Source organism: Salvelinus alpinus, chromosome 13 (genome assembly GCF_045679555.1).
Source record: "Salvelinus alpinus chromosome 13, SLU_Salpinus.1, whole genome shotgun sequence".
In the NCBI taxonomy this organism is placed as follows: Eukaryota; Metazoa; Chordata; class Actinopteri; order Salmoniformes; family Salmonidae; genus Salvelinus; species Salvelinus alpinus.
Genome location: NC_092098.1, coordinates 22807287 through 22827076, shown reverse-complemented (window position 1 = coordinate 22827076; position 19790 = coordinate 22807287). Strand labels below are relative to the sequence as shown.

The following is a 19790-nucleotide window of genomic DNA, read 5'->3' as shown; positions in this document are numbered from 1 at the left end:
AATCATCTCCTTTGTTTTGTTGACGTTGAGTGTGAGGTTATTTTCCTGACACCACACTCCGAGGGCCCTCACCTCCTCCCTGTAGGCCGTCTCGTCGTTGTTGGTAATCAAGCCTACCACTGTAGTGTCGTCCGCAAACTTGATGATTGAGTTGGAGGCGTGCATGGCCACGCAGTCGTGGGTGAACAGGGAGTACAGGAGAGGGCTCAGAACGCACCCTTGTGGGGCCCCAGTGTTGAGGATCAGCGGGGTGGAGATGTTGTTACCTACCCTCACCACCTGGGAGCGGCCCGTCAGGAAGTCCAGGACCCAGTTGCACAGGGCGGGGTCGAGATCCAGGGTCTCGAGCTTGATGACGAGTTTGGAGGGTACTATGGTGTTAAATGCTGAGCTGTAGTCGATGAACAGCATTCTCACATAGGTATTCCTCTTGTCCAGATGGGTTAGGGCAGGAATACTATACAGGAATACTGTGTGCTATAGCAACCCCACTAGCCAACACTGTTAGCCTAGCCCTGCTAAAAGTCTCAGTGTGTATACCGTTCATATTTTTTGCTATGCCAGTCAATAGACTAAGGCCTATTAGCCAATATATGCTAGCCTATAGCACTGCTATTTCTTTACTGCCATTACTGCTAGCCTATATTACTATACTGCTATTTGTTTGGGATTGGACTATGTACTACTGCTGTCCTCTTCCTGTTTTCTGTATGTGTGGGAATGTTTGTCTGGTAATAAATGTGTGGACTGTGTAACTGTCTCCTACTGGTCATTTCTGTCCTCTAACCTGGACTCTGGGACAGTTGTACCTATTATCTAAACCGGCACCTCTTTCAGCTCTTTTTCAATGAGGATACCTGGACCACTTATTGAGACGTGCCTTTTCAAATCAAATCAAATCAAACTTTTATGTTTAGACCTTATCGTGAAATGCTTACTTACAAGCCCTTAACCATCAGTGCAGTTCAAAAAAGAATTAGGAAAATATTTACCAAATAAAGTAAAAAATAATAAAAAGTAACACAATAAAACAACAATAACGGGGCTATATGCAGGGGGTATCGGTACGGAGTCAATGTGCAGGGGGTACCGGTACGGAGTCAATGTGCAGGGGTACAGGTTAGTCAAGGTAATTTGTACATGTACAGTGTTTCCTCCTTTAAAAGTTGCGTCATACTGCACCACACCTTGCGGGTTGCTGCAGAATTCTATGGCACGTTATTTAATTGTCAGCCATTTTTACCATTAATGCAAGTTAGTGATAGTTTGACCATCAGAGGGCATCTTTGAGAAGCATTTGATAGTCTTCCATATTGGCATTACTATAGAATTTAAAACCTTTTTTGTAAGAACATAGTATATGGCATTGATTTTAAGAAATGTAGCTTAATTAATTTGATGTTTCTATTCCAAGAAACATGAAAAACGAAACCCTCAGGGTTTCTGTTCGGATGGAACGGAAAATATGGCGCTGTACAACGTGACGGTCGGGAGTAGGCTACAGCATAAGAGGATTGGAGGATTCTAAATTCATATCTAAGGGGCATAACATTTCCACAACCTAATTGTAGTGTAACCAATACCCAAACAGAGATTCAGTGAAAATAAAAATATAATGGATTTATCAAGACCAGTCCCCATGCTTGTCTCAGAGCAGCGCGAAACGATGCTGAAATAGTTATTGCTTCAAATCCTATTACTTCTAACTTCAATATGCTTTTAAAATAAATAAGACCTACACCACTTTTAACAGCACATTACCCAACACTAGTGAGACTCATTTCGCCTACGGTAGGCCTACAGTATATCTAAAACACTTTTCTTCAATGACGGGACTCTCCGCCAATAATTATATTTAGAGGATTCTAAATTAATATCTATGGGGCATTTTTTCATTAGGATCTGTGAGAATATCTGAGAATACATCATTCTAAATGAATGAACAATAATAATAATAATCGCTTTGTTTAAAAATTAACAATATTTTGGAGATGATATAGTTTTCATTTAAACGAGAGCGAGCGAGAAAAAGGCCATTCTTGAATATGGGGTGAGACATTCTCACTAATTTGTAAATAAGGTCAGTTTGTTATTTAGAATTATTTCTTTCTGGAGAAACTAAAAGTCGCCTCATGGCTCTCCCGGTGGCAGCCGGCACGGGTATCGAACCAGCATCTGTAGCATCAGTGTCCTAGACTGCAGCATCACTCGGGTGATCAATTGCCTTGCACAAAGTATCAAATTACAGAGAGGTGTTGGTAAAGGTACAGTTGAAGTCAGAAGTTTACATACACCTTAGCCAAATACATTTAAACTCAGTTTTTCACAATTCCTGACATTTAATCCTAGTAAAAATTCCCTGTCTTAGGTCAGATAGGATCACCACTTTATTTTAAGAATGTGAAATGTCACAATAATAGTAGAGAGAATTATTTTTTAAGTTTTTTTTCTTTCATCACATTCCCAGTGGGTCAGAAGTTTACATACACTCAATTAGTATTTGGTAGCATTGCCTTTAAATTGTTTAACTTGTGTCAAATGTTTCGAGTAGCCTTCCACAAGCTTCCCACAATAAGTTGGGTGAATTTTGGCCCATTCCTCCTGACAGAGCTGGTGTAACTGAGTCAGGTTTGCAGGCATCGTTGCTCGCACACGCTTTTTCAGTTCTGCCCACAAATTTCTATAGGATTGAGGTCAGGGCTTTGTGATGGCCACTCCAATAACTTGACTTTGTTTTCCTTTTTGCCACAACTTTGGAAGTATGCTTAGGGTCATTGTCCATTTGGAAGACCCATATGCGACCAAGCTTTAACTTCCTGACTGATGTCTTGAGATGTTGCTTCAATATATCCACATAATTTTCCTCCCTCATGATGCCATCTATTTTGTGAAGTGCACCAGTCCCTCCTGCAGCAAAGCACCCCCACAACATGATGCTGCCACCCCCGTGCTTCACGGTTGGGATGGTGTTCTTCGGCTTGCAAGCGTCCCCCTTTTTCCTCCAAACATAACGATGATCATTTTGGCCAAACAGTTATATTTTTGTTTCATCAGACCAAAGGACATTTCTCCAAAAAGTACCAGCTTTGTCTCCATGTGCAGTTGCAAACCGTAGTCTGGCTTTTTATGACGGTTTTGGAGCAGTGGCTTCTTCCTTTTTGAGGGGCTTTCAGGTTATGTCGATATAGGACTCGTTTTACTGTGGATATAGATACTTTTGTACCTGCTTCATCCAGCATCTTCAGGTCCAGGTCCTCCAGGTCCTTTGCTGTTGTTCTGGGATTGATTTGCACTTTTCGCACCAAAGTATGTTCATCTCTAGGAGACAGAACGCGTCTTCTTCCTGAGCGGTATGACGGCTGTGTTGTCCCATGGTGTTTATACTTGCGTACTATTGTTTGTACAGATGAATGTGGTACCTTCAGGCGTTTGGAAATTGCTCCCAAGGATGAACCAGACTTTTTTTTCTGAGGTCTTGGCTGATTTCTTTTGATTTTCCAATGATGTCAATCAAAGAGGCACTGAGTATGAAGGTAGGCCTTGAAATACAGGTACACCTCCAAATGACTCAAATGATGTCAATTAGCCTATCAGAAGCTTCTGAAGCCATGACCTAATTTTCTGGAATTTTCCAAGTTGTTTAAAGCCACAGTGAACTTAGTGTATGTAAACTTCTGACCCACTGGAATTGTGATACAGTGAAGTGAAATAATCTGTCTGTAAACAATTGTTGGAAAAATTACTTGTGCCATGCACAAAGTTGATGTCCTAACCGACTTGCCATAACTATAGTTTGTTAACAAGAAATTTGTGGAGTGGTTGAAAAACGAGTTTTAATGACTCCAACCTAAGTGTATGTAAACTTCCGACTTCATCTGTATATTGTCCTGCTAATAGCCCATAGCGATTGTAATCTTAATACAGGCAAACACATTTATTTATGTTTTTAGAGGGAGAGAAATGGTGGGCCAATTGTGATACATAATAATAATAATAATACTTTTTCCCCCTTCTACATGATTAATGTTCCAATTAATAAATGTTTTTTTTTATCAATTAGGATATTTGTGTTTAACCACAATATTTGATGTATTATTTTCGTTCTGTCTGTTCTGGTGGGTTAAACTGAAAGTGCTTACAATAGGCCATAAGTATACAGCAGATCGCCGATTGTCCTCACTTTGATTATGCTGTAACAACATACTATAGCACCACGACCAGGATCTCTATTCATTTAAGTGAGCAAATTAGGGCTTTCAGGAGGAACAGAAAATCTACTGGAGACATTTCAAAAATACTGGTAGACTTGGGGATTTTGGCCACGGACAGTGCTATTCGCAAACACTATCATCAAATGCCTGTGTTATGCCGAATGCGAAAGCCCAGGAAAATGAACAGGCACAGTAGGCGACAATACTGTAAAGTAGGCCTAATAATGCTAAAAAGAATGCTTAAATAAATCACTGTTGCCTCCTTTTTTTAGGTATCATGGCTCGAGAATTCTTTGAGGAAGAAATCATCAAGAGATATGCTGGACCCAATGTCAGAGAGGTGTTTTTGGGACAAGTTTGTTTCTTTCAAGGTAGGATTATACAGTGGCTTGCGAAAGTATTCACCCCTTGGCATTTTTCCTATTTTGTTGCCTTACACCCTGGAATTAAACTTAATTTTTGGGGGGGTTGTATCATTTGATTTACACAACGTGCCTACCACTTTGAAGATGCAAAATATTTTTTATTATGAAACAAACAAGAAATAAGACACAAAAAAACACAAAACTTGAGCGTGCATAACTATTCACCCCCCCCAAGTCAATACTTTGTAGAGCCACCTTTTGCAGCAACTACAGCTGCAAGTCTCTTAGGGTATGTCTCTATAAGCTTGGCACATCTAGCCACTGGGATTTTGGCCCATTCTTCAAGGCAAAACTGCTCGCGCTCCTTCAAGTTGGATGGGTTCCACTGGTGTACAGCAATCTTTAAGTCATACCACAGATTCTCAATTGGATTGAGGTCTGGGCTTTGACTAGGCCATTCCAAGACATTTAAATGTTTCCATTTAAACCACTAAAGTGTTGCTTTAGCAGTATGCTTAGGGTCATTGACTTGCTGGAAGGTGACCCTCCGTCTCAGTCTCAAATCTCTGGAAGACTGAAACAGGTTTCCCTCAAGAATTCCAATCTCCGCTGTGGAGCTTTGCAGCTCCTTCAGGGTTATCTTTGGTCTTTGTTGCCTCTCTGATTAATGCCCTCCTTGCCTGGTTCGTGAGTTTTGGTGGGTGGCCCTCTCTTGGCAGGTTTGTTGTGGTGCCATATTCTTTCCATTTTTTTATAATGGATTTAATGGTGCTCCGTGGGATGTTCAAAGTTTCTGATATTTTTTTATAACCCAACCCTGATTGGGTTGGACTATTTTGTGTATGTCCATTACATTAAATCTAAATAAAAATCTATTTAAATTGCAGGTTGTAATGCAACTAAATTGGAAATACGCCAAGTAGGGTGAATACTTTTGCAAGGCACTCGAGCAATATTTTGTTATGTTTAGGCCTATTTAGGCTACACCTGCTACAGTACTACAGTACGCTTGTGTTTGAAAACCTGTTTTCAAAATGCCTCCAGCTGTCCATTACTACTGTAAAATAAAACACAGCATCTTGTTTACATCCTGTTTACATTCTTTATTGTAACCACAATGTCACAAATCATTTGTATCTACCTTTCCAATTACTTTTCGAGTTTGAGATTTACAAATGTGCACTTTTCATGTCATTTTTTGTTAAATCCAGTTCAGATTTAAGAATAACTTTTGACTGACGCCTTTAGTTAGAGGTCTAACACTTTAATATTTAAAAATATCTGCCCTCTGAATTCATATCCAAGGGGCATTTTTCATGCCATTATTAGTTACATTGTTTTAGATTGAACGTGAAGACAGGCACTAAGAACAGCGGGAATGTTTCCCTCATCAGCACCATTATTAATGCAATGCCCCTTAAAGTGTTGCTCTGTGCTACCCAGTGGGGCGGGTCCCCTACCTCCTCCTCCCATCGTCATGCTGCTCTGCAAGGTAATCCCATTGAGCGCCACTCGGGAGCCAAGACCAATATGACCAATATATATGGTTCTGCTAGAAATGTTGTTTGCAGAACTCACAACCTGCTACACTTGTGAAAAACAGGGTTAATAATATATCTGTGAGAATATCTAAGGAGCTTGTATATGATTCTAAATGAATTAATAATAATAATAATAGCTTTGTATTAAAAATAATGATATTTTGGAGATGATTTCGTTTTCAAATAATGTAAAGTGAGCGGGAAAAAGGCTATTCTTGAACATGGGATGAGACATTGTTACTAATATGTAAGGGAGAGAAATCAAAAGCCTACCATCACCTCATGAGTCTCCTGGTTGCAGCCGGCACGGGTATTGAATCAGCATCTGTAGCAACACAGTTTGCACTGCAATGCAGTGTTTCAGACCGCTGGGCCTCTAGGGCGCTGTACAATGTGAACAGTTGGGAGTAGGCTACAGTACAACAGTAAGAGCAAAATAATCCTAACATTTCCACACCCTAATTGTAGTCTAAGTTTCTCTTAGAATAAAAACCTTAGTGTAACAACAGTTTTAGTAAGTAATACTGACGAGTAGTAAAAAATAAATAAGTGTCAGTTAGAGACACAGTAGCGCTTGGGACCCAAAAGCATAATCAGTGCTCTTGCTCCCCCTTGCTCTGGTCTGGAGCAATGAAGTAGTGACGCAGGATACCGTACTAAACCACAAACTACCTCTAAGTCCCGCAGCATAATTGCAAAACTTTTAGTTGAGCAAACAGTTGCAGTAGGGAGGTGGTTAGTCCCATGGTCCTTAGCTTAATAATGAGCTTTGTGGTGTTGAACGTTGAGCTGAAGTCAATGAACAGCATTCTCACATAGGTGTTCCTTTTGTCCTGGTGGGAAAGGGCAGTGTGGAGTGTAATTAAGATTGCGTCATCTGTGGATCTGTTGGGGCGGTATGCGAAACGGAGTGGGTCTAGAGTATCCGGGAGGATGCTGTTGATGTGAGCCATGACCAGCCTTTCAAAGCACTTCATGGCTACCAACGTGAGGGCTACGGGGCAGTAATCATTTAGGGAGGTTACCTTCACTTCCTTGGGCACAGGGGCTATGGTGGTCTGCTTGAAACATATAAGTATTACAGACTCGGTCAGGGAGTGTCAGTGAAGACACTTGCCAGTTGGTCCGTGCATGCTTTGCGTACACGTCCTGGTAGTCTTGCTTACATCGGCTTCCGAGAGCGTAATCACACAGTCGTCCAGAACAGCTGGTGCTCTCATGCATGCTTCAGTGTTTCTTGCCTCGAAGCGAGCATAAAAAGCATTTTCGCTCATCTGGTAGGGTCGCGTCACTGGACAAGTCGCGTCTGGGTTTCCCTTTGTAGTCTGTAATAGTTTTCAATCCCTGCCACATCTGACGAGCGTCAGAGCCGGTGTAGTAGGATTCAATCTTAATCCTGTATTGACGCTTTGCTTGTTTGATGGTTCATCTGAGGGCATAGCTGGATTTCTTATAAGAGTCTGGATTAGTGTCCCGCTCCTTGAAAGTGGCAGCTCTAGCCTTTTGCTCAATGCGGACGTTGCCTGTAAACCAATGGCTTCTGGTTGGGATATGTACGTATGGTCACTGTGGGGGGGACGTCATCGGTGCACTTATTGATGAAGCCGATGACTGAGGTGGTATACTCCTCAATGCCATTGGATGAATCCAGTCTGTGCTAGCAAAACAGTCCTGTAGCATAGCATCCGCGTCATCTGACCACTTCCGTATTGAGCGAGTCACTGGTACTTCCTGCATTAGTTTTAGCTTGTAAGCAGGAATCAGAGGATAGAATTATGGTCAGATTTGCCAAATGGAGGGCGGGGAGAGCTTTGTATGCATCTCTGTGTGGAGTAAAGTTGGTCTAGAGTTTTTTCCCTCTGGTTGCACATGTGACATGATGGTAGAAATGAGGTAAAACAGATTTAAGTTTGCCTGCTTTAAAGTTCTCGGCCACTCGTAGCGCCGCTTCTGGATGAGCATTTTCTTGTTTTCTTATGGCCTTATACAGTCGGTTGAGTGCGGTCTTAGTGCCAGCATCGGTTTGGGGTGGTAAATAGACGGCTACGAAATAATATAGATGAGAACTCTCGTGGTAGATAGTGTGGTCTACAGCTTATCATAAGGTACTCTACCTTAGTCGAGCAATACCTCAAGACTTCTTTAATATTAGACATTGCGCACCAGCTGTTATTGACAAATAGACACACACCCCCCCGTCCTTTGTCTTACCAGACGTAGCTTCACTGTCCTGCCGGTGCATGGAAAGCCCCGCCAGCTCTATGTTATCTGTGTCGTCGACTCAGTGAATTTTACAGTTTTTAATATCCTGTTGGTAGGATAATCTTGATCGTAGGTCATCGATTTTATTTTCCTATGATTGAATGTTGGCCAATAGAACGAATGGCAGTGGGGGTTTACTCGCTCACCTACGAATTCTCAGAAGGAAGCCCGACCTCCGCCCCCTTTTTCTCAGTCTTTTCTTCACGCAAATGACAGGGATTTGTGCTAGTTCCCGAGAAAGCAGTATATCCCTCGTTAAAGGAAAAAGCTTCTTCTAGTTCGAGGTGAGTAATCGTTGTTCTGATGTGCAGAAGTTATTTTCGGTCATAAGAGACAGTAGCAGCAACATTACATACAAAATAAGTTACAAAATAAGTTACAAACACTGCAAAAAAACTAACAAAATAGCACAGTTGGTTAGGAGCACGTAAGACGTCAGCCATTCTCTCCGGCGCCATTCTAAAATAACAATGGATTTTGTTACTTTTGTTAAAACCTGATGAGGACAGGGGGTGCTGTTTTCACTTTGGGGGAAAATCGTGCCCAATTTAAACGGCCTCGTACTCAATTCTTGCTCGTACAATATGCATATTATTATTACTATTGGATAGAAAACACTCTCTAGTTTCTAAAACCGTTTGAATTTTGTCTGTGGGTAAAACAGAACTCATTTGGCAGCACACTTTGTGACCAGGAAGTGGAAAGTCTGAAATCTATGTTCTGTTCAAGGACCTGCCTATAAATGGGCATGATACGTATGACTATACGTGCACGTCATACACCTTCCCCTAGATGTCAAGAGGAAGTGAGAGGAGAAAGAAGTTGATTATCTTGTTCTGAGGTGGAATACATCCTCTTGGAACAACGTGTCCCCCATTTTCTGTTTTCTGCAAGGCGCGTGCAGGGACCTGTTATTGCCTTCTGAAAAGCTGTCGTTATGGGCGAATACTATCTCCTGCGTTGATTTTATTTGATACATGTCACAATATCATCGTAAAGTATGTTTTTTCAATATAGTTTTATTAGATATTTGAAAATTTTTCGGGATGTTTGGCGTGTTGCTTTGTCTGCATATGTTCAGGAAGGATAGCTTCGCGCCACTTGGCCAGTGTGCTTGCTAATTCAAGAGGGAAAAACGAAGTTCTGATACCAAACAAAGACGGTTCTGGACAAAGGACCCCTTGTACAACATTCTGATGGAAAATCACCAAAGGTAGAACCCATTTTGGGATGCAATTTCATATATCTGTCGAACTGTGTACTATTATTTTTGCGTTCAGGTTTTGGGCTTTCACTTACCATAACTAAGCCTTATGTCGTAATGAAGATATTTTTTGAATTCTAACACTGCGATTGCATTAAGAACTACTGAATCTATCGTTTCCTATACAACATGTATTTTTTTGTAATGTTTATGAATAGCTATTTGGTCAGAATAGGTGAGAGTCTAATAGAAATATCTGCACATTCTGGGAAAAAGATGCTACGTTAGCATATTGTGTAACCACTGATTTCAGCTCTAAATATGCACATTTTCGAACAAAACATAAGTGTATGCATAACCTGATGTTATAGGACTGTCATCTGAGGAAGGTTTATGAAGGTTAGTGAAATTTAATATATTTTGCTGGTTTATTCGCTAACGCTAACGTGCCTATTGCTATCGCTAACGTGCCTTTATGAATGAATGCGGTAGTGTGGTAGGCTATTGTAGTAAGCTAATATAATGCTATATTGTGTTTTCGCTGTAAAACACTTAAAAAATCGGAAATATTGGCTGGATTCACAAGATGTTTGTCTTTAATTTGCTGTACACCATCGATTTTTCAGAAATGTTTTATGATGAGTATATAGCTATTTCACGTTGGTCTCTATAATTACTCTGGCTGCTTCGGTGCTATTTTTGACGGTAGCTGTGATGTTAGCTGCATTGTAAAACTGATTCATACCTCAAATATGCAAATTTTTCGAACAAAACATAGATTTATTGTGTAACATGTTATAGGACTGTCATCTGATGAAGTTGTTTCTTGGTTAGTTTGGTTGGTTCTAGGTTAGTTAGGTTGGCTTTGTGCATGCTACCTGTGCTGTGAAAAATGTCTGTCCTTTTTTGTATTTGGTGGTGAGCTAACATAAATATACGTGGTGTTTTCGCTGTAAAACATTTAAAAAATCGGACATGTTGGCTGGATTCACAAGATGTGTATCTTTCATTTGCTGTATTGGACTTGTTAATGTGTGAAAGTTAAATATTTCAAAGAAATATTTTTTGAATTTCGCGCTCTGCCTTTTCAGTGGAATGTGGGAGGAGTTCCGCTAGCGGAACGCCGGGGCTAGAAAGGTTAAGTAAATCAGATGATAAATGAGATGATAACTGAGACCCAAGCATTTCATAGATAAGATGTGATTTGGTTTTCATGGAAAGTTGTTTCTTTTCCTTTTTTCCAGACAGAATGGCAACTTCCTCCCCTTAGTGTTAGCTCTCACAGACGTTGTCTTGTCCTAGTATGGAAGTGTTATGTGGATTGCTGCTGATGGCCTCGATGTTACTGACGAAACCACATTTTTTACAGTTATATAAACTATTTTCTCTAATTAGGGAATAGGGTCAATGTAGGGTCAATGTGTACACTCTGGTTCCTATTCTATTCTATCCTATTCTATCCATCCATGGATATAACAGATCTCAAAACCAAATCCACTGTTATTGATAACAGGTTATTGGTGTGAGTTTGGCATGGAGACCATACTGTGTAAGGGATATTGAGGTGTATGGGAAAAGTTTGAGAATCCCATTATGTAGGCATATCAATTGTATGTTTAAAGGCACTTGATCAGCAAGTTTTCAGTGCAGGGAGAGATTAAATGGTCTCAATTGACTACTGCATCATTATTGGCTTTAAAGCCATCTAGTAAATCCCCTAGATCGATCAATGCAGTCAAGTTCAGACTCTGAGTTTATTGCAAGCTCAGAATGAAATATCAATCTAAGTAATCCTAGAAGCCTTCAGTGTAATGATATTTAGCATCAAAAAGTTAACCGTCCATGCACACACCTTACCTATCAAGCTGACTTCATCTCTCAACACGTTCTGCCCATCCCAAGTCCTATATGATATAGTTTTGTTTTTAAGATACACTACATGACCAAAAATATGCTGACACCTGCTCGTTCAACATCTCATTACAAAATCATGGGCATTTGCTACTATAACAACCTTCACTGTTCTGGGAAGGATTTCCACTAGATGTTGGAACATTGCTGCGGGGTCTTGCTTTCATTCAGCCACAAGAGCATTAGTGAGGTCGGGCACTGATGTTGGGGAATTAGGCCTGGCTCGCAGTCGGTGTTCAAATTCATCCTAAAGGTGTTCGATGGGATTGAGGTCAGGGCTCTGTGCCGGCCAGTCAAGATATTCCACACCAATCTCAACAAACAATTTCTGTATGGACCTCGCTTTGTGCACGGGGGCATTATCATGCTGAAACAGGAAAGGGCCTTCCCCAAACTGTTGCCACAAAGTTGGAAGCACAGAATCGTCTAGAATGTCATTGTATGCTGTAGCATTAAAAATTCCCTTTACTGGAACTAAGGGGCCTCTACCGAACCATGAAAAACAGCCCCAGACCATTATTAATCCTCCACCAAACTTTAATGGCGCAACTATGCATTCAGCAGTTAGCGTTCTCCTGCCATCCGCCAAACCCAGATTGTCCGTCGGACTGCCAGATGGTGAAGCGTGATTCATCACTCCAGAGTACGAGTTTCCACTGCTCCAGAGTCCAATGGCGGTGAGCTTTACACCACTACAACCGACGCATGGCATTGCGCATGGTGATCTTATACTTGTGTACGGCTGCTTGGCCATGGAAACCCATTTCATGAAGCTCCTGATGAACAGTTCTTGTGCTGATGTTGCTTCCAGAGGTAGTTTGGAACTCGGTGTTGCAACCGTGGACAGGCGATTTTTACACACTACACGCATCAGCACTCGGTGGTCCCATTCTGAGAGCTTCATGGCTGAGCCGTTGTTGTTCCTAGACGTTTCAACTTCACAATAACAGCACTTACAGTTGACTGGGGCAGCTTTAGCAGGGCAGAAATTTGATGAACTGACTTGTTGGAATGTTGGCATCCTATGACTGTGCTACGTTGAAAGTCATTGAGCTGTTCAGTAAGGCCATTCTACTGCCAATGTCTGTCTATGAGGATGTCATGGCTGTGTGCTTTATTTTATAAACCTGCCAGCAAAGGGTGTGGTAGAAATAGCTGAACCCGCTAATTTGAAGGGGTGTCCACATACTTCAGAAAGTATTCGGACCCCTTCAGTTTTTCCACATTTTGTTACGTTACACCCTTATTCTAAAATTGATTAAATAAAAAAAGGTTTGAAAGGTTTGCAAATGTATTACAAATAATAAACTGAAATACCTTATTGACATAAGTATTCAGACCCTTTGCTATGAGACTCGGAATTGAGCTCAGGTGCATCCTGTTCCAATTGTTCATCCTTGAGATGTTTATACAACTTCCTTGGAGTCCACCTGTGATAAATTCAATTGATTGGACATGATTTGGAAAGGCACACACCTGTTAATATTAGGTCCAACAGTTGACAATGCAGTCCATAGAGCTCTGAGACAGTACTTTGTCGAGGCACAGATCTGGGGAAGGGTACCAAAACATTTCTGCAGTATTGAAGGTCCCCAAGAACCCAGTGGCTTCCATCATCTTTAAATGGAAGAAGTTTGGAACAACCAAGACTCTTCTTAGAGCTGGCTGCCTGGCCAAACAGAGCAATCAGGGGAGAAGGGCCTTGGTCAGGGAGGTGACCAAGAACCCGATGGTCACTCTAACAGAGCTCCAGAGTTCGTCTGTGGAGATGGGAGAACTTTCCAGAACAGCTCTGCAGCACTCCCCCAATCAGGCCAATATAGTAGAGCGACCAGACGGAAGCCACTCCTCAGTAATTACCACATGACAGCCCGTTTGGAGTTTGCCAAAAGGATCAGGATCGAGGGAAAGATGATCAGAGCAAAGTACAGAGAGATCCTTGATGAAAACCTGCTCCAGAGCACTCAGGACCTCAGACTGGGGTGAAGGTTCACCTTCCAACAGGACAACGACCCTAAGCACACAGTGAAGACAACGCAGGAATGGCTTCGGGACAAGTCTCTGAATGCCCTTGAGTGACCCAGCCAGAGCCTAGACTTGAAGCCGATCGAACATCTCTGGAGAGACCTGAAAATGGCTGTGAAGCGACGCTCCCCATCCAACCTGACAGAGCTTGAGAGGATCTGCAGAGAATGGGAGAAATTCCCCAAATACAGGTGTGCCAAGCTTGTAGTGTCATACCCAAGAACACTCAAGGCTGTAATCGCTGCCAAATGTGCTTCAACAAAGTACTGAGTAAAGGGTCTGAATACTTATGTCAATGTGATATTTCAGTTATTATTATATATATATTTTTTGCAATAATTTCAAAAAATCTGTTTTTGCTTTGTCATTATGGGGTATTGTGTGTAGATACATTTTAGAATAATGCTGTTACGTAACAAAATGCGGGACAAGTGATGGGGTGTGAATACTTTCCGAATGCTCTGTATATAGTGTACTTTAAAAGTAATTTGAATTTACGTAAGGTCCTAAATCATTTAAAACATGCCTCTCATCTTATCTGGTATTATCTTATCTTACCATAAGGACATGTTGAAAATCCTTTTTTATTCTACAACCGAGTGATCCCAAAAACTCCCAGACACCACATAATCAAACATAACAATAATTAATAACATGTTAATATGGGACCATAAACAAACACAATATTAAGAAATAACTTCTGACACAATGTTTACCTCTTTGGGATATTTATTAAGTATATATTATTTGAAGGTGTCTACTGAAGGATGATGGTATTGTACAGTATATTCTACTCATTTGGTTTTGAGCAATGACTTCAAAGGAAACAATGGGGAGTCAAATCACAAGATCAATAGAAACACAATCAAAAACAACAATGGTAAAAAAAAGTCAAAAACAGAACAAAAAAAATATTCTATTGACGTTGATGTTAAAGGGAAGCAAGGAAGAAAGAAAAGATCCACAATTTTCACATGAATAATGGAATAAGCCCTAGATTTAGTTGCCAAGTTGCAGAGAGATATCGGAGACATTGGAAAGCAAATTAGACCCATTGATTCAATTCTAAATGCTTCAGTCATAAGATATGAAAGACAATTGGCGCTGCGCTAGCTGGGAGGGATCAAACAAAACAAGCTGTATTGTCTGGAAACACTCCACAGCGAGAGGTAAACATTAACAGACCTCCTAGGACAATAAAATCTTTCGATTTATGATGCCATAGCTGAAAAGAATGCCAATGCAATCATGACTGGAATCTGACGATCAATCATCACGAATACACGTTCCTCCTGAGGGTGATAAAACCCTAATTCCAGTTCCTTAATTGCTTTACGAGCGAACCTACTTATTAAGCAGCTTTTTACTGTTCAAATGTGTATATTATAGCATATATGACATGAGAAATGAGAGTACTACTGAGGGTTTGGACTGCTAGAGCAACTGGACAATATAGAGAGTATAACAGTATCAATAAAACACGAAAAAAGCAAAATCATAGGAAAGATCAAGATATATCCAGAACTTAATCATAATTTATGGACACAGCAATTAATAATAAGTTACACATAATAATTTCACAAAGATATCAGTGATCCCTTGATTCTTTAACCCCACCCCCACCGTTGAGTCCATAACAATGTGGTTTGATTGACATGCAAGACCAAGCTCCCAAATGGTGCAGTCCCAGCTTATAGGAGACAGAGCTGCCTGGCCCTGTCCTGCCCACTCTAGGACTTCACTTCCTGCTTCTTCTTGCTCTGGAACTTCCTGAACTGTGATTGGATCGCCACAGCAGCCTTCTCCGTCTCAGGGGCCTTCATGTCGATGTCCGCAAAGTCCTCCTCAGGAGCATCCTTCTTGGAGTCATCTGTAGGAAGGGAGGAAAGATGGTGAGAGACTAAGACAGAAAATCAATTCAAATAAAATTGTATTGTCACATGCGCCGAATACAACAGGTGTAAACCTTACCGTGAAATGCTTACTTACAAGCCCTTAACCAACAATGCAGTTCAAGAAATAGAGTTAAGAAAATATTTACTAGATAAACTAAAGTTTTCAAAAATGAACACAAGAAAATTACATAACAATAATGAGGCTATATATAGGGGGTACCGGTACTGAGTCAGTGTGCGGGGGTACAAGTTAGTCGAGGTAATTTGTAAAGTGACTATGTATAGATAATGAACAGTGAGTAGCAGCAGTGTAAAAACAAGGAGGGAGGGATCAATGTAAATAGTCTGGGTTGCCATTAATTGTTCAGCAGTCTTATGGCTTGGGGGTAGAAGCTGTTAAGGAGCCTTTTGGTCCTAGACTTGGTGCTCTGGTACCGCTTGCCGTGCGGTAGCAGAGAGAACAGTCAATGACTTGGGTAACTGGATTCTGACAATTTTTTGGGCCTTCCTCTGACACCGCCTAGTATAGAGGTCCTGGATGTCAGGAAGCTTGGCAGCAATGATGTACTGGGCCGTACGCACTACCCTCTGTAGCGCCTTACAGTCAGATGCCGAGCAGTTAACATACCAGGCAGTGATGGAACCGGCCAGGATGCTTCGATGGTGCAGCTGTAGAACTTTGAGGATCTGGGGACCCATGCCAAATCTTGCAGGGGAAAAGGTGGTGTCATGCCCTCTTCACAACTGTCCTGTTGTATTTGGACCATGACAGTTTGTTGGTGATGTGGACACCAAGAATCTTGAAACTCTCGACCCGCTCCACTTCAGCCCTGTCGATGTTAATGGGGGCCTGTTTGGCCCTCCTTTTCCAATAGTCCACGATCAGCTCCTTTGTCTTGCTCAAATTATGGGAGAGGTTGTTGTCCTGGCACCACACTGCCAGGTCTCTGACCTCCTCTCTATAGGCTGCCTCATCGTTGTCGTTGATCAGGCCTACCAATGTTGTGTCGTCAGCAAACTTAATGATGGTGTTGGAGTCGTGCTTGGCCATGCAGTCGTGGGTGAACAGGGAGAATAGGAGGGTATTTTTTATGTATTATAATTTTTTTCACCTTTATTTAACCAGGTAGGCCAGTTGAGAACAAGTTCTCATTTACAACTGCGACCTGGCCAAGATAAAGCAAAGCAGTGCGACACGGACAACAACACAGAGTTACACATGGAATAAACAAACGTACAGTCAATACACAATAGAAAAGTCTATATACAGTGTGTGCAAATGAAGTGAGATTAGAGAGGTAAGGCAATAAATAGGCCATAGTGGCGAAATAATTACAATTTAGCAATTAAACACTGGAGTGATAGATGTGCAGAAGATGAATGTTCAAGTAGAGATAATGGGGTGCAAAGGGGCAAAAAATATATAACAATGTGGGGATGAGGTAGTTGGGTGGGCTATGTACAGGTGCAATGATCTGTAAGCTGCCCTGACAACTGATGCTTAAAGTTAGGGAAGGAGATATGAGTTTCCAGCTTCAGTGATTTTTGCAATTCGTTCCAGTCATTGGCAGCAGAGAACTGGAAGGAAAGGCGGCCAAAGGAGGAATTGGCTTTGGGAGTGACCAGGGAAATATACCTGCTGGAGCGCGTGCTACGGGTGGGTGTTGCTATGGTGACCAGTGAGCTGAGCTAAGGCGGGGCTTTACCGAGCAAAGACTTAGAGGACCTGGAGCCAGTGGGTTTGGCGACGAATATGAAGTGAGGACCAGCCAATGAGAGCATACAGGTCGCAGTGGTGGGTAGTATATGGGGCTTTGGTGAGAAAACAAATGGCACTGTGATAGACTGCATCCAATTTGCTGAGTAGAGGCTATTTTGTAAATGACATCGCCGAAGTCGAGGACCGGTAGGATAGTCAGTTTTACGAGGTTATGTTTGGCAGCATGAGTGAAGGATGCTTTGTTGCGAAATAGGAAGCTGATTCTAGGTTTAATTTTGGATTGGAGATGCTTAATGTGAGTCTGGAAGGAGAGTTTACAGTCTAACCAGACACCTAGGTAGATGTCCACATATTCTAGGTCAGAACCGTCAAGAGTAGTGATGCTAGCAGGTGCGGGCAGTGATCGGTTGAATAGCATGCATTTAGTTTTACTTGCATTTAAGAGCAGTTGGAGGCCACGAAAGGAGTGTTGTATGTTATTGAAGCTTGTTTGGAGGTTTGTTAACACAGTGTCCAAAGAAGGGCCAGAAGTATACAGAATGGTGTTGTCTGCGTAGAGGTGGATCAGAGAATCACCAGCAGCAAGAGCGACATCATTGATGTATACAGAGAAAAAGAGTCGGCCAGAGAATTGAACCCTGTGGCACCCCCATAGAGGCTGCCAGATGTCCGGACAACAGGCCCTCCGATTTGACACAATGAACTCTGTCTGAGAAGTAGTTGGTGAACCAGGCGAGGCAGTCATTTGACAAACCAAGGCTGTTGAGTCTGCCGATAAGAATGCGGTGATTGACCGAGTCGAAAGCCTTGGCCAGGTCAATGAATACGACTGCACAGTATTGTCGATGGCGGTTATGATATTGTTTAGGATTAAGCACCCCTGAGGGGCCCCAGTGTTGAAGATCAGCGTGGCAGATGTGTTGTTGCCTACCCTTACCACCTGGGGGCGGCCCATCAGGAAGTCCAGGATCCAGATGCAGAGGGAGGTGTTTAGTCCCAGGGTCCTTAGCTTAGTGATGAGCTTTGTGGGCAGTATGGTGTTGAATGCTGCGCTGTAGTCAATGAACAGCATTCTCACATAGGTGTTCCTTTTGTCCAGGTGGGAAAGGGCAGTGTGGAGCGCGATTGAGATTGCGTCATCTGTGGATCTGTTGGGGCGGAATGCAAATTGGAGTGGGTCTAGTGTTTCCATAATGATGGTGTTGATGTGAGCCATGACCAGTTTTTCAAAGCACTTCATGGCTACAGATGTGAGTGCTACAGGGCTGTAATCATTTAGGCAGGTTACCTTCGCTTTCTTGGGCACAGGGACAATGGTGGTCTGCTCGAAACATGTAAGTATTACAGACTCGGACAGGGAGAGATTGAAAAGGTCAGTGAAGACACTTGCCAGTTGGTCCGCACATGCTTTGAGTACACGGCTTGGTAATCAGTCTGGCCCGCACTTTGTGAATGCTCACATCGGCTAGGGAGAGCGTAATCACACAGTCATCCGGAACAGCTGGTGCTCTCATGCATACTTTAGTGTTGCTTGCCTTAAAGCGAGCATAAAAGGCATTTACCTCATCTGGTAGGCTTGTGTCACTTGGCAGCTCGTGGCTGGGTTTCCCTTTGATGTACAGAATATTTTTCAAGCCCTGCCACATCCAACGAGCGTCAGAGCCAGTGTAGTAGAAGTATTGGCGATTTGCCTGTTTGATGGTTTTTCTGAAGCCATAGTGGGAATTCTTGTAAGCTCCTTGAAAGTGGCAGTTCTAGCCTTGAGCTCGGTGTGGATGTTGCCTGTAATCCATGGCTTCTGGTTGGGAAATGTACGTACGGTCACTGTGGGGATGACGTCGTCGATGCACTTGATGAAGCCAGTGACTGAGGTGGTATACTCCTTAATGCCATTGGATGAATCCCGGAACATATTCCAGTCTGTGCTAGCAAAACAGCCCTGTAGGGTAGCATCCGTGTCATCTGACCACTTCCGTAATGAGCGAGTCACTGGTACTTCCTGCTTTTGTTTTTGCTTGTAAGCAGGAATCAGGAGAATAGAATTATGGTCAGAAGTGTCTCATTTAGGGCGAGGGAGAGCTTTGTATGCGTCCCTCGTCTAACCAGACGTAGCTGATCTGTCCTGCCAATGCACGGAGAAGCCAGCCAGCTCTATATTGTCCATGTCGTCGTTCAGCCACGTCTCGTTGAAACATAAGATATTACAGTTTTTAATGTCCCGTTGGTAGGATAGTCTTAATCGTAGATAGTCCAGTTTTTCCCCCAATGATTGCACGTTGGCCAATAATACGGCGGGTAGTGGTGGTTTACCTAATCCTCAGTGAGTTCTTACATGGCACCCTGACCTCCTCCCCCTTTTCCTCCGTCTTTTCTTCACGCTGATGGCGGGGATTTGGGCCTTGTCTCGACAAGGCAGTATATCCTTCTCGTTTTACTCATTAAAGTAAAAAACTTTGTCCAGTTCGAGTTGAGTAATCGCTGTTCTAATGTTCAGAAGTGCTTTTCGGTCCAAAGAGACAGTAGCAGCAACATTATGTACAAAATTAGTTTTCAAACAATGCCAAAAAACAAACACAATAGGACAGTTGGTAAGGAGCCCGTAAACGTCAGCCTTCCCCTCCGGCACCATTACAGCATAGAGCAACTGGGGAGTCAA

The 19790-nt window shown here is 42.2% G+C and overlaps 1 protein-coding gene across 1 annotated transcript in view; it reads right to left on the bottom strand.

Moving 5' to 3' along the window:
- Nucleotides 1-14230: 14230 nt before the first annotated feature.
- The window catches only part of LOC139537403 (calmodulin regulator protein PCP4-like), a 36806-nt gene continuing 31246 nt past the window's right edge, over nucleotides 14231-19790 (bottom strand). Inside the window, exon 3 of the mRNA XM_071338649.1 lies at nucleotides 14231-15389. Within this exon, the coding sequence (XP_071194750.1) occupies nucleotides 15250-15389 (140 nt within the window). The 3' untranslated portion in view covers nucleotides 14231-15249. The remainder of the gene's footprint in view (nucleotides 15390-19790) is intronic.